General features: G+C 41.0%; 1 protein-coding gene across 1 annotated transcript; it reads left to right on the top strand.

Annotated features, from left to right (window-relative positions):
* Positions 1-14,866: 14,866 nt before the first annotated feature.
* On the top strand, positions 14,867-18,187 carry ATMND1 (Mnd1 family protein). Its single transcript, XM_086657627.1, has 10 exons — positions 14,867-14,957; positions 15,227-15,307; positions 15,409-15,525; positions 15,661-15,699; positions 15,789-15,896; positions 15,993-16,055; positions 16,137-16,188; positions 16,450-16,494; positions 16,578-16,657; positions 17,823-18,187. Exons 1-10 carry the CDS (start codon positions 14,955-14,957, stop codon positions 17,889-17,891), a joined length of 657 nt encoding a protein of 218 aa, XP_086513753.1. The 5' UTR covers positions 14,867-14,954; the 3' UTR covers positions 17,892-18,187.
* Positions 18,188-19,408: the final 1,221 nt, after the last annotated feature.

Here is a 19,408-nt window from a genome sequence, read left to right as displayed (position 1 = left end):
TTATTATTTTATCACCAAAACCAAATCAAAACAATTTCCAAACAAAAACCTTGTTACTTCTAAGTTTTAGAATAGGTTTAACTAGTCTCTGCGGATCGACCCCGGTCTTACTGGGAAATTACAACTTGACACCCGTGCACTTGCGGATGTAGACCTATTTAGGGTAACCTCTTAGGCCCATCACGCTAGCAGAGATAACCGACCAGATTAAAGGGTTTAGTCCACTTCTTTCTTTTAGTGGTTCAAGAAATCAAGGTGGGTAATAGATCTAAAGGTAAACAATTTATCAAAATTACAACGGACGACCGGATTTGTCTTCGGCTTGTCCATGTCAACAAAAAACTTTGCGTTTTATATAATAGATATACTAAGTATCACCCATGCCACCGACATGGCAATTTGTTGAACGTGTGATGTTGTTAGCAAGTACGGAAGCGGAGCATACTCTCCAATATTTTGAAGTCCGATTGCTATTTTGAAGTCGTAATTTTGAAAATATTTAATATAGCTACACATAGTTCGCAATTATGGAGTTTTAAATCCTCATTTAAATTTTTTTATATAGTTATAGGTTACATGTAGAATCAATTTTAATTTTTTTTTAATATAGTTATAGGTTACATGTTGAATCAGTAGTGTAGGTAGTGTTCGTTTTTTATTGAGTCGTCTCAAATCTGATTTTGCAATATAAATTGACTCAAAGTTGATTTCAAAATGTTTATTTAGTATAACTTGAGGGTTGAGTGCCTTATTTTTGTCCATTTCAATAGGACAATTCACGTCTGAATCACATTCATCAATTATAAAACCAAACATTAACTTACAGATTTACGAAGTAAGCACATTTACAAGTAAGGGGTGGCTCAGAAGCCACTCACAAATATTAAACCATGTAAAAGCTTAACAAACCTGCACTTTCTCTCTCAAGTTTATAGACTATACATGACTCAATTAATTGACTTTTTACTGAAAAATAAATGTAGTGGAAGATGTAAATGGGGAACTTAAATAATTATAACTCTAACTGAGTTGTAATTCTATGAGCTTTGGAGAAGTAACAATAAAAAAAAGGATATATGTGATTGAAGGAACCTAGTGAGATTACAATTTTTTCAATGTTCTAGCATCCTTGAACTTGTTAGTCAATGGTGTAATTTCCTTGTTGCTTCTTGAGATATTTTAGAGAAGAATCCGTTATAATCGTACTTTAGAAGCATAAAAGGATGAGCCACAGTATAGTATTCCAGATTGTACCTAGTGACAACCACCTCTTCTCGTGTGTATAAACAGAATGAACAAAACTACAAAAACTGATATAATCAACAAATTACTTTTTATTTCTAGTTTAACCGACAGAAAAGTAATGAAAGGACTATACCTTGTCATCTAACATTTGATCACAATATGTACTTTGACAATGTGCTCAGGTGAGATAGAAGAAAGTCCTAGGTCAAAATCAAGTAACCAAAATTTCAACTCATTATCTATTTTATTCAAATAGTTGATTGTTGTAAACTAATGTGAAAGTTGTTTGAAATATTGAAATTCTAAATACTATGTAACACGATTATTATAGCATTTTCAAGAACAAAATGTGGGGAAAAGAACCTTGTTAAGAGAACTCCACGTTTAGCACCTTTTCCAGGTCTATGTTCCTTCCCCTAGCATTCTTTCTCTCAAGTTGTTTGAAACATAGTTTTTATTGTATTGTTGTACCTAAAAGCATAAATTAAGAAATGATAAGAACTAAATAGGATAGAGATATTCAAATAATAAACTCGTTTGTGCATATCATTACAAAAGAAATACTTTTTTTTGTTAACTAACAAAAGAAATACTTAAATAAATATCGACATTTTGGTCATCATCAACATACAATGACGAACTTTCATAACTCGGACTCCATCCAAGACACCTTAATAAGTCATAAATGTCATCTCTTTTTTGGTCAAAAACTTAGTTTCGGATGAAATGACATTGAAGCTCCTACAAACTTAAACAAAACATCTACTTTACATGACCTAACGACAGAAGTTGGTGAAAAAGATCAATCCGCACAATTTTAATGCATAGAGTGAACCATACTTGTTGGCTAGGTAAAATAAATGTACCTTGAGATAATTGTCCCAAACAGTATCATCGGCTATCACCAATTGTCGTGTTTCATCCCAACAAAGCTTATTGTTTCTAAAAGGATTGTCCATTGCATTGTTTTGAGTCCGCAGTTTCTGGTACCGATTCTTCAGGACTTTTTTTTATCCAACTGTTACCCAAATTTTGTGTTTAATAATTCAAGCATGAACGACCATGCTTCTCTATAAAATGTCTTCCCAATTTTATAACTGATGGGCCTAGAAAGTTTCCTAAATAGGTCACCACCCGCAAGTATACGGGCGTCAAGTAATAGTTCCGGTAAGACCGGGTCGATCCGCAGAGACTAAGTGAAACCTATCCTAAATCTTAGAGTTAGAACGTTTTCTTTGAGATTTGGTTTTTGGTGATAAAATATAATAAAAAAATAACGAAGACAATTAATAACGGTAAGGATCAATCGGGGAGAGAACCTAGGGTTTCGAATCCAGTCTGAACATACATAAGGATCGATTTAAATCTCATATCTTTTTATGGCTCAACATGATCAATTTTCTAACAACTCTAACTATTACCTATCAACTAGCAAGTATCCACCATTAAAGAACCTAACCTAAACATGGTGGATCAAGCTTCAAGAAGCATAAGTAATGAAAGATTATACCCGTCACAACAATCGACTATTACCTAAGAAGTATTGGCCATTAAAGAGACTATTCTAAATATGACGAATCAACTCGGAGATGTAATTGACGATGGAATCACGAATATTGTCGAATGTCAATACATATGAGATGCTTAACAAACTAATGAGATCAATAAATCAATATCTCATGCAAAATTATAACTTCATCAAAACCCTGGTCAGAGAGAATTAGCAATCCATGAAACAAATGAAGTTCATAATAATTTTGCTCATTACAATAATCAAACAAAGAAAGAAACAGAAAACAAAAGAGTTAGAGAGAAATCACCAAGATGTTCCCCTTTCAATTTTCAAGTCTTCTCTGTCCAATCCTCTTTCTCTCACAAAAAGAAGCTGTAAAAGAAGATGATTCTCTCCCTGTTTTCTGAATTTCTCTTTATTTCTACAATAATTTCTGTTTCTTTTCTCTCTCTTTACAGAAGGTGATGAACACTAGAAATGCTTTCTTATAAAAGATCAAATAAGAAAAAGAAGGAAAACTCAATCAACTCTTATTCTCTCTCTCTCTCTCTCTCTCTCTCTCTAGCTCTCGGTTATGTCTTTAATGGCCGAGCTGGTCTTCTTCTCTCTTTCTAAACCTCTTTTTCTTTCTTAGCCGAGAGGACCCCAAAGATGAGATGCCTCCTTCCTGTATTTCTTTGTTGTTATATAGATAGAAGAAGCAAAAGAACTTCCTCCACCCACTCGAATCCAGAGAGTTAAGAATCGATTATCTTCCTCATTTCTTTCTCTTTCAGCTCTCTCGGTTATCTCTTATGTAAGAGAGAAATAAAAATCAAAATCGAAAAAATCAAATCCTCCATGATATCTTTCCATCAATCCTTGATCATCTCTGTCTTCAACTTCTCTCTCTAGAATCATTTCCAGCCGACAGATATCCTTTCTCTGTGATCTCTTTCCATTAAAGAAAGAAAGAAAAATACTTTCTATCTCTCTAACTTTATGATTTCTATCTAAATCCAGCCGGATCCATCTCTGTCTATCTCTCTCGATTTTTCTTCTTCCATCTTGATCAAATATTATCCTTCTCTGCGATTATTCTCTATATTTCCTCTTCAATTAGCCCACAATAGAATCTCTATAAAAATCCTCTCTTCCCTCTGTTCATGTTCTTTGTTCTCTCTCTCTCTATAATTTGAAATCAGAGAAGATAAGGGAAAGAAAATCACGTACTGATTTCTTGGTTGAAAAGAAGTTTGATTCAGTGCTTCACGAAGTAAGTTAAAGGACGCTGATATGGTTTCTGATGTTAACACGTGTTCCGGTTACGAAATCTGCCGTTTAGATCTTTGAAGGTCACAACCTTATCTTGCACCACGATACTTGCTAGTAGACGCTTAGTCAAGTCCCGAAATTGTCCCACTTCTGCCCAACTTTATACCGAAAGTTTCATCTTGCGTGACATTGTACGCCACGTGTCGTCTGGATGCTCATAGGTCAACCGATTTTGACCAAAACTTTGACCCTCTCTATTTTTCTCATCCGGACTCTGATTTAACTTTCGTCTTCGCCGTTGGGTTCGTATTGGACTCTACTTTTTATCAGGGCATCTACATTGACCAAAATACCAGAATCTCCAAATGACTAAAATACCCTTTTCTGCGTCTTTCTCCCGTTTTTTATCTGTTTATCGTGCACAATTCTTCAGAAGGCACCTGAGAAAGAAAAACAAGTAAATCATCAGAGTAACAGCTCGAAATGGACTAACTAACCCGAGTTAAGAGATTCAGATGGGATATTTTCATGTCTCATCAATAACCTATATGTACATGTTCTATCATGATTTCGATGAAATAGTTATCCATTGGTGGTGTCCAATTAGTCTTGAACAATCAAAGTTGGGGGTTGTTTCGTGATCCACCACCACATCTTCTGATATCTATAGGGGACAAACATTAAGCATATAATCAAAAAATATTAAACGTATATAGCTCCCACTAGAAGATAAGAAAAGATTATAAATTAAAACAAATAATCTTAAGAAGGTGATAGTATGTTAGGAAAGGTTAGATTCATAAACGGGATAAAATTCATTGTTTTGATAAGGACAAACAATGTGGAATCAATAAATGACCAATGTTTGGATAATAAATATAATAGGAGTATAGTATCTGAAACCTCCTTTCTGGTTCAGAACGGATAATATTTGTCGATATCTTACCACACCAAGATCTTCATTTATACATGAAGTAGCTGTCTAATGTGAACTTCCTGAAATTGCATCCTTTGCCACTTCTGGATTACCGATATAGAAGTTTGAGAAAAATGAAGGAACAGGTTTTAACTTTTTTTTTTGTTGTTGAGGATCAGGTTTGAACTGAAATGCATTTGAACTTTGAAGGAACAAATGCAGATGGTTATTCTACTCCTTCAAACCCCCTTAATACGAGGTTAACAAATAAAAAAAATATATGAGAAGGTGATAAATCTAAAGGTTAATATTAAAGTTTGCTAAAAAAAAGGTTAATATTAAAGATCAAATAAAACCGACAGATTTATAACTTTTTTTTTTTGAGAAATCGACTACGATCAACGTGAGTCTTTACAAGGCATTAATAAATCATTAAGATGTGATTATCTTAGTAGGTTACTAACTTTTTGTACATTGCCTGAATTGGTAAAGTAGTAGCTTTGTAACTTTGCCTTCTTTAGGGTTCTTTATGACTAATTTTATAATTATCTTAGTATGTTATTAACTTTTTGTCTATTGTTTGAACTATTGTTGTTTATTTGGAGTCATCACCAGTTCAATACTATTTGACTGTCAATTTGATCACATATGCAGGAAAACAGTTGGTTAGTCTTTTTCTTTTATATGGTATTTCACATTTAGTTGTATGCCGTATATATCATATTTTCTCAATTTAACTTTTGATGATAGAAACAATTGTGTCGAATAATAAGTACAATTATGTTGCAACCATTGTGATATTCTCATCTCCTGATTCATCCATCCCTTTATAAACATCATACATAGTATTTTGCGGTAAATATAGAAAACCATTTTCTCACCTGTTTTGTAAAAAAATTTATCAACTCTTTTTCCAACCTTTTTTTACCATAAGAAATCGACTTTCCTATTCATTTGGTCCAAACAAACAGTTAAAAATCAATTTACATACGAAAATCGATTTTCCCAACCTCTTTTCCCACGTATCAAACAGACCTTAAATGTAAATACTTATTGATGACGTCATATGGATGTCAAGGCCAATATTAATTTCTCTTTCGCCTGGGCAGAAATGCCACTTCCAATTTGGTTCAAATTTCAATCTACCAAACTTTAGTATTTTAAGTTCAGTCCCCATATGAAACATCTAATTGTCAAACACACCCTATGTTAACTATTCTTCTGATCGTATTCAACCTTCATGCACCAAATCATAAAATCTAGTTTGATGTTTTCACCAATTTCTTGTAATTAAGAACTTCACGATATTTTGGGAAGTTTCCTGCAAAAATGATGTAACTTAATACATTCTACCAAAATTAACACGTAAGACTATAAAATAAAGTAAGAAAATGGGTTACTTTACGTACTCATTGTGGACGGGTAGAAAGTCACACGGTTAGAAGGATCGTCGGGTGGGCACCAGCAACTAGGCTTCGGGCCTTCAAATAGACGGGTTGACGGGCAGAAGGTCAGTTCTGGTAGCCGGGTAGACGGGTAGGCAAACGTCAGAGAAGGAAACAGCTGCTGTCGGGCTAACGTCAGGGTAGAAAACGGGTACCAGTAGCCTGTAAACCTGCACAAGGGAAACACAACCGTGAAGTCCAAGGGGGCACCGGAGATGGTGTCGGCCAAGGACCCTCCGACGGTCAAGTCAGTAACTTAGTTCGATGTAATAAAGTGAATGAACCGAAGATAGAGTTACTAATGATGGTAGAATCGTTGTAGCGTCGGGGTGGCACGACTCGTAGAGTGGCCGGAGCTCGGTTCTACGGAATGGTGAGTTGTGGTAGCTTCTGGACTACTTAAACAGCAAAGTAGACTTCTGGTTATGGAAGAGCAGGATTCTGCTTGCAGAAGGGTAGATCTCTGCTTACAGAAGGATAGATTAACGGGGAATGAGAGAAACAAGAAGCCTCTAGCAAGTTCCGATGTGGTTTCGTGGAAGCTTCTGACCGGAATCTCTGCCTTAGGCTATCTTAGACCAGAGTCGTCGAGGTAGGTGATTCGTAGCCGGAGCTTAGTATAGAGTGAGTAAGGTGATCGGAGTAGAGCTTCTTGAGTGCTAAGTAGAGAATAAGTAAGTAGTTTTCGAGTGAGAGTCTCATCCCCTTCCAAGAGTGAGGCTTCCTCTATTTATAGGGTGTAGAGGATAGTAACCGCTCTTGGGGGCGCAGGGTTGTTGGATCCGCAATAGTAGGATCACACTAGACTGCTTCCGTGGCCGTTGATCTCTTGAGAGAGAAGGGTAGCCTTACGATACCCGTTGCCCTAGCCTGTTCGTTGCCAGTAGAAATAGTCCACCACTCCTTTAAAGTAGCGCAAGACTCGGTCTTCTACCATGATCCCAACGTGTAGCAGAATGCTAGGATTGGACTGACTTGGAAGTGGAGGATCGTCATGGCAGACTTTATCTCGGCATGCCAGGAGCGTGGGCTTGGGTAGGCCTGCTTAGAATTTCTGGGCTTGCGAGGTGTGTTGGGCTTTCGGTGGGCTTCCTTGCTAGACCGTAGAGGCTACTGAAGGCACCCCACATATGTTACACGAGGGTGGGCGCATAAGGAAGGCCCAATGCTGTTTTTTGCCAATACAGTTTGTCCCCCACTCCCTTTGAATGTACGAGCTCTGATGTTCCGGTTGTAGTGACGGGCTACCTTTTGCTGGTATGCTGCATTCCTTATTACTGCCATATCTCGAAGCTCGTCGACTGTGTCGAGGTTGTGGTTGAGTTGATCCCAATTTGACTCTTCTGTAGTCCATTGACAACGTACTGATGGTACTCCAGCTTCCACTGGTATGACCGCTTCAGAACCGTAGGCTAGGGAGAAAGGAGTTTCGCCAGTCGGGGTTCTAGCCGTAGTTCGATACGACCAGAGAACCCCTGGCAACTCGTCTGCCCAAGCCCCTTTAGCTTTTTTGAGCCTCTTCTTCATAGTTTTCATGATGGTCTTATTAGAAGACTCTGCTTGTCCATTAGATTGAGGGTAGCGTGGGGTAGAGAAGCTAAGCTTGATTCCCCATCCCTTGCAGAAGTCCTGGAAGTCGAAACTAATGAACTGGGAACCGTTGTCGGTAACGATCTCCTTGGGTACCCCGAACCTGCAAATAACATTTTTCCAAATAAAATTCTTTACCTCGCGGTCTCTGACTTGGTGGAATGCCTCAGCCTCGATCCACTTGGTGAAGTAGTCTGTCACGGCTAGCATGTAAACTCTCTACCCTGGAGCAGTGGGTAGTTTTCCCACGATGTCCATACCCCACTTCATGAACGGCCATGGTGAAAGTATGGAGTTGAGTTTTTCTGGAGGTAAATGGGAGGAGTTGGCAAACCTCTGGCAACTGTCGCAATTCTTGACGTGACTTATAGAATCTGCTCGCATGGTAGGCCAGTAGTAGCCGGCTGTGAGGACTCGACTGGCTAGACTACGGCTTCCTGAGTGGTTGCCACATTCTCCCTCATGAAGCTCGGCTAGCACGTATTTGGCTTCCTCTGGAGTGACACATTTGAGATAGGGTCCAGAGTAGGACCTTTTAAGTAGTTGACCTTCCAGCATGGTGAACCTAGCTGCTTTTGCTCTTACTCTACGAGCCTCATTCTTGTCTTCTGGTAGCTCGTCAGTGGTCAAATAACTTATTATTGGTGTCATCCAACTGTTGCTGGAGTCTACACTTGCTACCTCCAGGGCAGGATTTTTCCATGTGGCTGGCCACTGGAGGGTAACTAGTGGGATTGACTGCTCTGACTTGGCTGGGATCGATGAGCCTAGATTGGCTAGGGCATCAGCATGGCCATTCTCCAGTCTGGGTACCTGTGTTATGTTGGCCTCTTCGAAGTCAGCTAACATATCCTTTACCTTGGCTAGGTAAGCGGTCATCCTGGCATCTCTGGTCTGGTATGCTCCTTGCGTTTGGTTGACTATCAGTTGGGAGTCTGACTTTATCTCTAGCCTTCGAACACCCATTTCTTTGGCGAGAGCTAGCCCGGCGATCAATGATTCGTACTCGGCTTCGTTATTTGTGGCTTTGAACTCACATCTGACGGCACGCTGGATTTGGTCTCCCTCAGGGGATTGGAGGACTAGCCCTAGCCCGACCCCATTCATGTTACTGGAGCCATCAACCGACAGGGTCCATTTCAGCTTTTTCTGCTCTGCAAGACACAATAATTCCTTCTCGGCTTGAATTAGAGTACTAGGTGTAAAGTCGGCTATAAAGTCAGCCAACACTTGGGACTTAATCGCAGTACGAGGTTGGTAGCAAACATCATGCTCGCTTAATTCGACAGCCCACTTGGTCAGTCTACCAGATAGTTCTGGTTTGTGAAGCACATTCTTTAACGGAAATGTAGTAACTACGACTATCGGGTGGCACTGAAAATATGGTCTTAGCTTCCTGGCAGCCATCACTAAGGCCAGTGCAAGCTTTTCTAGCTGGCTATAACGGGTCTCTACATCAAGCAGGGACTTGCTAACGTAATAGACGGGTAGTTGCTTACCTTGTTCTTCCCGTACTAACACTGCACTTACTGCTGTTTCGGAGACTGCTAGGTAGACATACAATTTTTCTCCCTCCTGAGGCTTGGATAGCAAGGGTGGAGAGGTCAGGTACTCCTTCAGTTGCTGGAGTGCCTCTTCGCATGCTGGAGTCCATGCAAATTCTTTGGCCTTTCGTAAGGTAGAGAAGAAATGGTGACATTTTTCAGAGGAACGTGAGATAAAACGGCTGAGTGCTGCCACTCGACCAGCTAGTTTCTGCACATCTTTGATGCATGTGGGAGAAGGGATGTTCATCACAGACTGGATCTGGTCTGGGTTGGCTTCTACACCCCTGTGGGTCACCATGTACCCCAAGAACTTCCCTGAAGAAACACCGAAGGAACACTTAGTAGGATTAAGTTTCATATTGTACCTTTCTAGCACGTTGAAAGCCTGCTGGAGATGTTTGAGATGTTCTTCAGCCATCAGAGACTTGACTAGCATGTCGTCGATGTAGACTTCCATGGTGTCCCCCAGCATGCCTGCAAACATTTTGTTTACTAGTCTCTGGTAGGTTGCCCCGCGTTCTTCAACCCGAACGGCATGACTTTGTAGCAGAAGATGCCTCTTTCTGTGATGAAGGCAGTCTTTTCCTGGTCTGCAGGGTGCATCAGTATCTGGTTGTACCCAGAGAACGCGTCCATAAAGCTGAGTAGTTGGTGGCCTGCAGTGGCATCGACAAGCATGTCGATGTGAGGTAGCGGGAATGAATCCTTGGGACAAGCTTTGTTTAAGTCTGTGAAGTCGATACAGACTCTCCACTTCCCATTTTTCTTCTTTACCACGACTACGTTGGCCAACCAGTCGGGGTAGTTGACTTCTCGGACAGACCCAGCTTCGATCAGCTTCTGAACTTCCTCATTTATTACCCTGTTTCGTTCTGGAGCGAATTTTCTACGCTTCTGTCTTACTGGAGGATGGCTAGGATCTACCTGCAATTTGTGTACCATTACCTCAGGGTCGATTCCAGTCATGTCAGCATGAGACCAGGCAAAGCAATCGTGGTGGGTTGTGAGGAACTCGACGAGCTTGCTCCGCAGGGTAGGATTGAGCTTAGAACCAATCTGTACTTTATGATCTGGGAAGTCTGGGTGGATCTGGACTTCATCTAGCTCTTCCATACTTGGGCAGTCTGGATCGGTGCTACTGAGTTTCTCCTTCTGTAATTGCTATAAGGCTGACTTCGGGGCTTTCATTGCGTTTTTGTAGCAATTCCTTGAGGTACTCTGCTCCCCTCTGATCTCTCGGACACCCCAGGGAGTTGGGAACCTGAGCACTTGGTGGAACGTAGATGGTACTGCCCTCATGCTGTGGATCCATGGCCTACCGAGTATGATATTGTAGGCAGAAGGGCAGTCCAGTACGACGAACACAGTGCTAAGGTTGACTCCTCCTGCGAAGACGGGAAGTGTGACTTCTCCCAATGTGTGTTTCTGTTCTCCACTAAAGCCTACCAGAACAGTAGAGCGTCGACATATGCAAGATTCATCTAAGCCCATACCTTGCAAAGCATTCAAGAAAAGCACATTAGTGGATGAACCATTATCTATCAAAATACGCTTAACTAGAACATTTGCAATATTAAGAGAGATAACAAGAGCGTCATGATGAGGGTTGACGAGCCCTGTTGCTTCATTGTCTATGAAGCTTATTGTATGGTTGGTGTATGCATGAGGAGTGGCTTCTGTAGAGTGGGCTAGAGGGTTGGCTGCAATTCTAGCACTCCTCTTGGCTGCAGAGTGGCTAACTCCGCTCACTTCTGAACCTCCTGAGATTACTAGACACGTCTTCGTAGGAATCGGCTGCTCTGGTTCCTTGACTTGGGTGTCTCGTTGTGCCAGGGTACTCTTCCCTTTCTCTGTCAACAAGTCGGTAAGGTGGCCTCTTTTCAGCAACTCTGCAACTTCTAGCCTGAGGGCTATGCAATCTGTAGTGTTGTGGCCGTGATCTCCGTGGAATTCGCACCACTTGGTTGTGTCTCTCTTCTCGCTAGGAGTCTTTGTCTTTCCTGGCCATCTTACAGTACTGCCCATGCCCTTCATAACCGCTACTAGTTCGACTGGTTCGATGCTTAGGTTGTACTCTGGAATCCTGGTACGAACGGGTCCTTGAGGCTTCTCTATTGGGCGACCTGATGGAGGGTCAAGTGGCCTTCTGTTCTCCCTAGGAGGGCCACGTCTGGAAGTTGGGTAGGGCTCCCCTGGTCTGCTATCTGTTCTCCGATCTGGTCGTCTAGAACGACGATCCCTGTTCCTGTCATCATAAGAATAATATTTGTTTCGGTGGGCTTCGTCTTCCTCCCACCGAATTTCTACCCAAGCGCGAGCCAGGGCATCCTCCATGGTAGTACAGTTGAATTTAGTAAGCTCCTTGTACAGCTCGCCTTCTGGTAGCAAGCCTTTTCGGAATGCGTCAACTGCAGTCTCCTGGTTGCAGTAGGGAATCGATACCTTCTCTCGGTTGAACCTCCCTACGTAGTCTCTGAGTGGCTCGCCCCTTCTCTGGTGGACTCGGTAGAGGTCTCCAGATAGCTTTTCTAGTTTTTTGCTACTGGCGAACTGCTCTACGAATGTGTCTGTGAGCTGGGCAAAAGAGGCGATCGAATTGTTGGGCAGATTTGTGTACCACTGCAAAGCTGGTCCGACGAGGCTTGAACCGAAGCTCTTGCACATACACGCCTCCCTGAGATCTCTGGGTATTGCAGCGGTGAACATCCTCTGCTTGTATGATGCGATGTGATCGTCTGGATCGGAAGTTCCATCGTACATCCTCATGTTAGGGAACGAAAACTTCTTAGGCATTTCTACTAAGGCAATAGCATCAACGAAAGGTGAGTCTGCGTAGCTCTGGGGCAGACTCTTCCTTAGCGGAGCAGGAACTCCAGGGATCCTGGTGATCATTGCCTCCATCTCTGCGAGTTTCCTAGCCATGATCTGCTCCAAAGGAGTACCTGTAAAAGACAAGTTTAGGATGTCAGCTTGCGAGTTAAGGGTTGTCCCACCTGCCACGGTGTGTGAGGGGGGAACAGTAAACATTGAAGAGGAGAAAAGAGGAGCAGCAGTAGAGTGTAAGGGCAGAGTAGAGTGTAGGGGCAGAGCAGAGCTCTGGAATGTAGGCAGAGGCATTATGAAGGGTGTTGCAGAGCCAGCTTGAGTTGCGGGTAGTGTTGTAGAACCACTGACAGTAGCCGATTGCATGGGTGGTTGGGTGGAAGAACATCCTGGCTCTGGAGTGAAAGGTTGCATCGAAGTAACAGGAGCTCGAAACCTTATCCCTGTTGATCTTGGTACAGAGAGCTCGGTGATCTTCTCTTGAAGTAGCTGGTTTTCCGCTCTCACCAGAGAATTCTCTTCTTCTAGAGCTTTGAACTTTTGGGCATTCTCCTGTACTTGAGCTGTGAGAGCAGCTATCTGTGCTGAAATATCGATCGGAGTGGCTACCATGTCATCTGCCATTGCAAAGGTCGTCTTTGATAGTTGTTGCTGAGGCCCCACGGTGGGCGCCAAACTGTGGACGGGTAGAAAGTCACACGGTTAGAAGGATCGTCGGGTGGGCACCAGCAACTAGGCTTCGGGCCTTCAAATAGACGGGTTGACGGGCAGAAGGTCGGTTCTGGTAGCCGGGTAGACGGGTAGGCAAACGTCAGAGAAGGAAACAGCTGCTGTCGGGCTAACATCAGGGTAGAAAACGGGTACCAGTAGCCTGTAAACCTGCACAAGGGAAACACAACCGTGAAGTCCAAGGGGGCACCGGAGATGGTGTCGGCCAAGGACCCTCCGACGGTCAAGTCAGTAACTTAGTTCGATGTAATAAAGTGAATGAACCGAAGATAGAGTTACTAATGATGGTAGAATCGTTGTAGCGTCGGGGTGGCACGACTCGTAGAGTGGCCGGAGCTCGGTTCTACGGAATGGTGAGTTGTGGTAGCTTCTGGATTACTTAAACAGCAAAGTAGACTTCTGGTTATGGAAGAGCAGGATTCTGCTTGCAGAAGGGTAGATCTCTGCTTACAGAAGGATAGATTAACGGGGAATGAGAGAAACAAGAAACCTCTAGCAAGTTCCGATGTGGTTTCGTGGAAGCTTCTGACCGGAATCTCTGCCTTAGGCTAGCTTAGACCAGAGGTCGTCGGGGTAGGTGATTCGTAGCCGGAGCTTAGTATAGAGTGAGTAAGGTGATCGGAGTAGAGCTTCTTGAGTGCTAAGTAGAGAATAAGTAAGTAGTTTTCGAGTGAGAGTCTCATCCCCTTCCAAGAGTGAGGCTTCCTCTATTTATAGGGTGTAGAGGATAGTAACCGCTCTTGGGGGCGCAGGGTTGTTGGATCCGCAATAGTAGGATCACACTAGACTGCTTCCGTGGCCGTTGATCTCTTGAGAGAGAAGGGTAGCCTTATGATACCCGTTGCCCTAGCATGTTCGTTGCCAGTAGAAATAGTCCACCACTCCTTTAAAGTAGCGCAAGACTCGGTCTTCTACCATGACCCCAACGTGTAGCAGAATGCTAGGATTGGACTGACTTGGAAGGGGAGGATCGTCATGGCAGACTTTATCTCGGCATGCCAGGAGCGTGGGCTTGGGTAGGCCTGCTTAGAATTTCTGGGCTTGCGAGGCGTGTTGGGCTTTCGGTGGGCTTCCTTGCTAGACCGTAGAGGCTACTGAAGGCACCCCTCATATGTTACACGAGGGTGGGCGCATAAGGAAGGCCCAATGCTGTTTTTTGCCAATACACTCATCAAACATCTTCAAACTTATATTTTGATAGTCTTCGAGTAAAACCAAAAAAATACTATACCAAGAAGAAAAGAAAGACAAATACTAACTCACTTTCGCAGAAATTTCTACTCCACTTAGAACGTGCAGCAAGCCGTTAAACTCCTAGGTTTGTCGTAGTGGACGAGTTGTATCTCGTGAGGATTTGCAATGAAAATACCCACAAAATTCACATATAAAATTATTCATTCCACTAAAACTATCACGTAAGACTATAAAATAAAGTCAGAAAATGGAGTATTTTACGTACTCATCAAGAAGGAAGGAGGAAGGGTCACTTGATTAAGTCAACTTTTTTGACTTAACGGTGTAGTAACGGGGTCAACTTTGCCGATAGATCAAACTATATAGTGCGGGGTGCTTCTTAAAAGGGGGGCCTTAAAATCAATAACACAAATACGAGGGTGCTTTAAAAGGGTAGACCCTTTTAACTTAACAACTCAAGACTACAGATTTAGTGCCCCCCCCTTATACTTTCTCTAGGTATTTTCCTTGATGAGTTTTATGGGCCTAAACATCAGCCCAACTCAAGACTAGAGATTTCTTGTGCGGTTTTTTGTGAACCTATAAAAATAGCTATCCTCCACATTCCTATAAAATTCCCGCCAAACAAATACTAACATTTTGGCTTCTTTACTCTTCTTTCTCCATCGACTGCGATTTAGTACTCAAAACTCTCTAAAATGGTGAGTTAAATCTCTTTAAACCCTAATTTTCTGGTTTCTCTTTTGCCATTTCCTTCCTACGTATCAAATTCTAGTAATTTGTTCTATCAATGTCTGATTTCTTGCTACTACTATTATTTCAATTTATAAATTTTTCTAGGGTTTCAGTGGATAAATCTGTGTTAAAATTTTAAATCAGTGGATCTAATGTACTTCACCATCTGATCTAATCCTGTTTCATATCTAATTGGATTAAATGATCCCATCTTTCTCTCTCTACCTGGTAACAGTCAAAGAAAAGAGGTTTGTCTTTAGAAGAAAAGCGTGAGAAGATGCTACAAATCTTTTACGACTCTCAGGACTTCTTCCTTGTGAGTGAAGATATTAACTTCTTTATTTTGTTAATTTTGGACTTGATTCTTTGCATTTTAATCAATAGAGATAAGCTTCCATCTCTATACTTTTTTTTCAGCTTAAAGAACTTGAGAAATCAGGCCCAAAGAAAGGAGTTATCAGCCAATCTGTCAAAGATGTTATCCAAAGTCTAGTTGATGATGACCTTGTCTCCAAGGACAAGATCGGCAGTTCTGTGAGTAAACATCATTTCATCACACATTCTGATCCGTAATAGCCGTAACAGTATGTCTATAATTTTTCGAAACAACATTAAGCATTTAGAATGTGTACGTGTATGCTCACCCGGTGTTTAATTTTACGTTTCTAGATTTACTTTTGGAGCCTCCCAAGTTGTGCAGGAAATCAGGTAAAAGCATTTGATATTCTCTTGTGCTACCTTCAATTTAATTGAAGTGATTTTGTTTATCTTACAAACATGTGTTTGATGCAATTTAGCTGAGGAATGTACACAACAAACTAGACGCTGATATTCAAAGCAACAAAAGGAGGCTCGTGGAACTAGTTGAACAAAGGGACAACTTAAAAAAGGGAAGAGAAGAATCTGTAAGTATTTAAAGGGTTTGAACGGAATTGCTTCTCTTGTGGAAAGGCAAAAGGTTTGGTGTTTTGTGTACTTAATTTTTTAAAGCTTTGTCATAGGATGAACGAGAGGAGGCCTTGACTGAGCTGAAAACTATTGAGAGCAAGTATAACGAGCTGAAGGTGGGTTTGAAACCGACCCTTATTTTTCCATAAGATATTTCTTGCAAGTACTAATTGGAGATGTTTGATATCATTGTTCAGAATGAGATTGGACAGTACGCAGATAATGATCCAGCTACACTTGAAGCAATGAGTAAAGAAATCTTATTCTTTTCTGTTTTTGCAAGTCTTCTACTTCACTTCTTACTTTCAGAACTCGAAACAAAGAAAAAAATCATATTAGTATTTTTCAGTAAGAGAGTCTACTATACAGTGTTGTGAATAGATTTATTTTTGAGACTACAGTTTGTTAATTCATTATAAGTGACTTTTCACTTTTTTTTTTCTTTCGTGTTTTTTTGTTTCTCCTAGTATTAGACATACTGATGACTTTTTATTTCTTGAATGTCGGCAGAAAATGCAATTGAGGTCGCCCATTCAGCAGCTAACAGATGGACAGGTTTGTACCTCTTATTCGTATCTCTTTCTTTTAGCTTACGATGTGAGTTAATATTTAATAATGACCTGATATTTCCTTCCCAGATAACATCTTTACAGTTCGGCAGTGGTGTTCAAACAATTTTCCTCAAGCCAAAGAGCAGCTAGAACATATGTACAAGGAGGTATGTACTTCCCAATTACTTCAGTTATAGATGTGACATTACCATAGTTACCGGAAACGGGATACGCTCCGGTACGAAAACGGGGTACGGATACGGGGTACGCTAATCAGTTGTTTCTGATTCGCTTGGGGGTATAATTATTCGCTAAATTAAACTTTTAACCCATGAAATATAGATCTCAATCTCTAATAACTCAAATCAAATAACTAATTTATCTTTCCTGAACAACGATTTTCTTAAATTAAATAATGTTTCCTAAATCCACTATCCCCAAATTCAGTAACAACTGCAGAACCTAAAGTTAAAGCAATATTCACACTTTGTAAATCCTAAATATCATGTTTTCATCTTTTTTTTTCTTCTTGCAAATGGATTCGCCAAATTTAGCGATCTGATTCGCGTACCCACTCTAAAAGGGTACGATCGAACCAGATCGGAGTTCGCTCTCCAAATGACCGTTTCCGGTAACTATGGACATTACCACCTAACCGAGAAGCAGAATCCACTTAAACTTCTCGTACCTCGAACGAACTAGAGCCTTTATTTTAATAAGAAACCTGATGGTACTCATGGTACCTACTTGCATGGTTGTGACCCTAATTCATCATAAATTTTAGGTTATACGTTAGAAACCATAATGGACTATTCTGGAGTTGGACAGTCTTGGATTCCTGGGTAATTTGTAGCTACACAATATATGGCTGTAGTCTGGTCAGAGCTTGCTGAAATCAGCTCAAGTCCATTCTCTGTTTTTCTTTGGTTCCGTGGTTAAGTTATTTGAAGATAGAAAGCAAAAAAATGTGACAGAAGTATTGCAGGCTTAGGCATATATAAAAACCATAAAATTATCCATGATGGCTTTCTATTTAGTAACTCAAGAGAGTGACTCGAGTCAGCTTGGGCTGAAACCACGCCGAGTCCGGAGTAGGACTGAGCCTCTAACTTCAAATACTTGGTACACGTACAAAAACTAAAAACTTGTAATTCACTTTCCCTGTAGTAGTTTTTTCTCCTATTTCCATTTCAAACTGTTCTGTGCTCCCATTTTGATAAGTTGTATGATTGCCTTCAGGAAAACACCACAGACGGCATAATCTCCTCTTTCTTATTATAATTAGTTTTTATCTCTTTTTGTTTCCTTCAACATTTCAATCAAATACTGCAGATTGGGATTTCAGATGATTTCGATTATTTGGAGACTGCAAAGCCAATTAGCACTAAAATGCTCGAGTGATCAATAGGCCCACAAACGGTAGTGTAGTTTCAGCTCACAATCTTAACTATGTTTAAGGGGAGTCGTCTTATAGGATTCTACGCATCGCGTTCTGCTGTAAGTATTGAACGATGGAGCATCCAAATCTTTTCACAGTAACTGGATGCCACTCTGTGGACTATATGTTTTGCTCTACTAAGATTCAAAAATCAGTGGCTCGTAGAACAAATTTCTGTGCATGGATGCTCTTGTATGAGTTTGTGTAGCTTAATCAGTAAACACTGACCTATCTTCTTTAAAGTTGCTGTTTCTGTAAAGATCTATCTTCTTTGCTATGTTGTCACTTGCTTTTATCTCCATTATTAGGGTAACCGTTTTCAATGGAAGTGTTCTCTTTAACATCTGTAACTTGGTTTAACCTGAGCTTTTAAGACTTCGCAGACGACATGCTGGGGTTCCTCCCTCGCCGAGAGAAAGGTCTGGGTATCCACAAGGAAGAGAGAGATGAGAGGGAAGGAGAAGGTGAAAATACTAGGGATTGCCTTTAGCAAAATTGCCATTAACAAGGCCTTGATGCATCATGGAGATGTAATGAGCACGATAACCGCCTAACTTAAATTGAGAATGAAAGAGGCCTAAAGCCCGACAACGAAGAGGCCTAAAGCCCAACGAAGAGGCCTAAAGCCCAACGAAGAGGCCTAAAGCCCGACAAATTATTACATTATTCGTAGCCTAAATTACATAGGACAAATCTTGATGGCAACTGCTTCCACCTAGACTCGATCCCCACGACCTCATGGTCTTAAGAAGGGTGTCCATCCGTTACACCAAAGGGTGGTGGACTCTTAAACGGTATATTGAATACTTATGTACATTAGTTTTTTTTTGGGTTATTTCCCAAATGGCCCCCAACTTTGTCACCAGCTTTTTGTCTGACCCCCTACTTTAGAAATAATTCCCGTATGGTCCACTTTTTCTGTTATCTTTAACTTTCCGTTAGTCTCTCTCCTCTATCTCATTTTTTCTCTCTGCCACATCATTTCAACACGGCACATGATCGTCTTCACTGGCAGGGGTTGTCGGCCGACCTTCAAATTTTTTTTTTCTCTCTCTAAAACCTTTTTTTTCATTCCTCTTTCTCTCTCTAGAACATATCTAGAGAGAGAATTCATCACAAACGTCTGTTCGTGATGAATCCTCTCCCTAGATCTGTTCTAGAGAGAGAGAAGAATGAAAAAAAAAATTTTAAAGAGAGAAAAAAAAGTTTGAAGGTCGCCGACCGGAAATTTGGCTGACCGGCGACCCCTACCAGTGTAGACGATGATGTGGCAGAGAGAGAAAATGAGATGGAGGAAAGAGAGTAACGGAAAGTTAAAGATAACAGAAAAAGGAGGGCTTTCGGAAATTATTGCTAAAGTAGAGGGTCAGGCAGGAAGGCGGAAGCTGGTCACAAAGTTGGGGGCCATTTTTTTTTTTTTTTTTTTGACAATCTACCTAAATAAAGTATATTAAATACCTTTCCAAAAAAAAAGTATATT

Source organism: Eschscholzia californica, unplaced genomic scaffold (genome assembly GCF_041429995.1).
Source record: "Eschscholzia californica isolate CP2 unplaced genomic scaffold, dmEscCali1.0.p SCAF_2, whole genome shotgun sequence".
Lineage (NCBI taxonomy): Eukaryota > Viridiplantae > Streptophyta > Magnoliopsida > Ranunculales > Papaveraceae > Eschscholzia > Eschscholzia californica.
Note: the sequence above shows the minus strand (reverse complement) of the source record. Positions and strands in the feature narration are given on the sequence as shown.

What these genes read in the sequence shown, in the direction of transcription:
- ATMND1 (XM_086657627.1), top strand. An exon ending in AGGACAAGATCGGCAGTTCT is followed by an intron (nt 15,526 to 15,660) that starts GTGAGTAAACAT and finishes TTACGTTTCTAG; the next exon opens with ATTTACTTTTGGAGCCTCCC. An exon ending in AGCTACACTTGAAGCAATGA is followed by an intron (nt 16,189 to 16,449) that starts GTAAAGAAATCT and finishes GAATGTCGGCAG; the next exon opens with AAAATGCAATTGAGGTCGCC.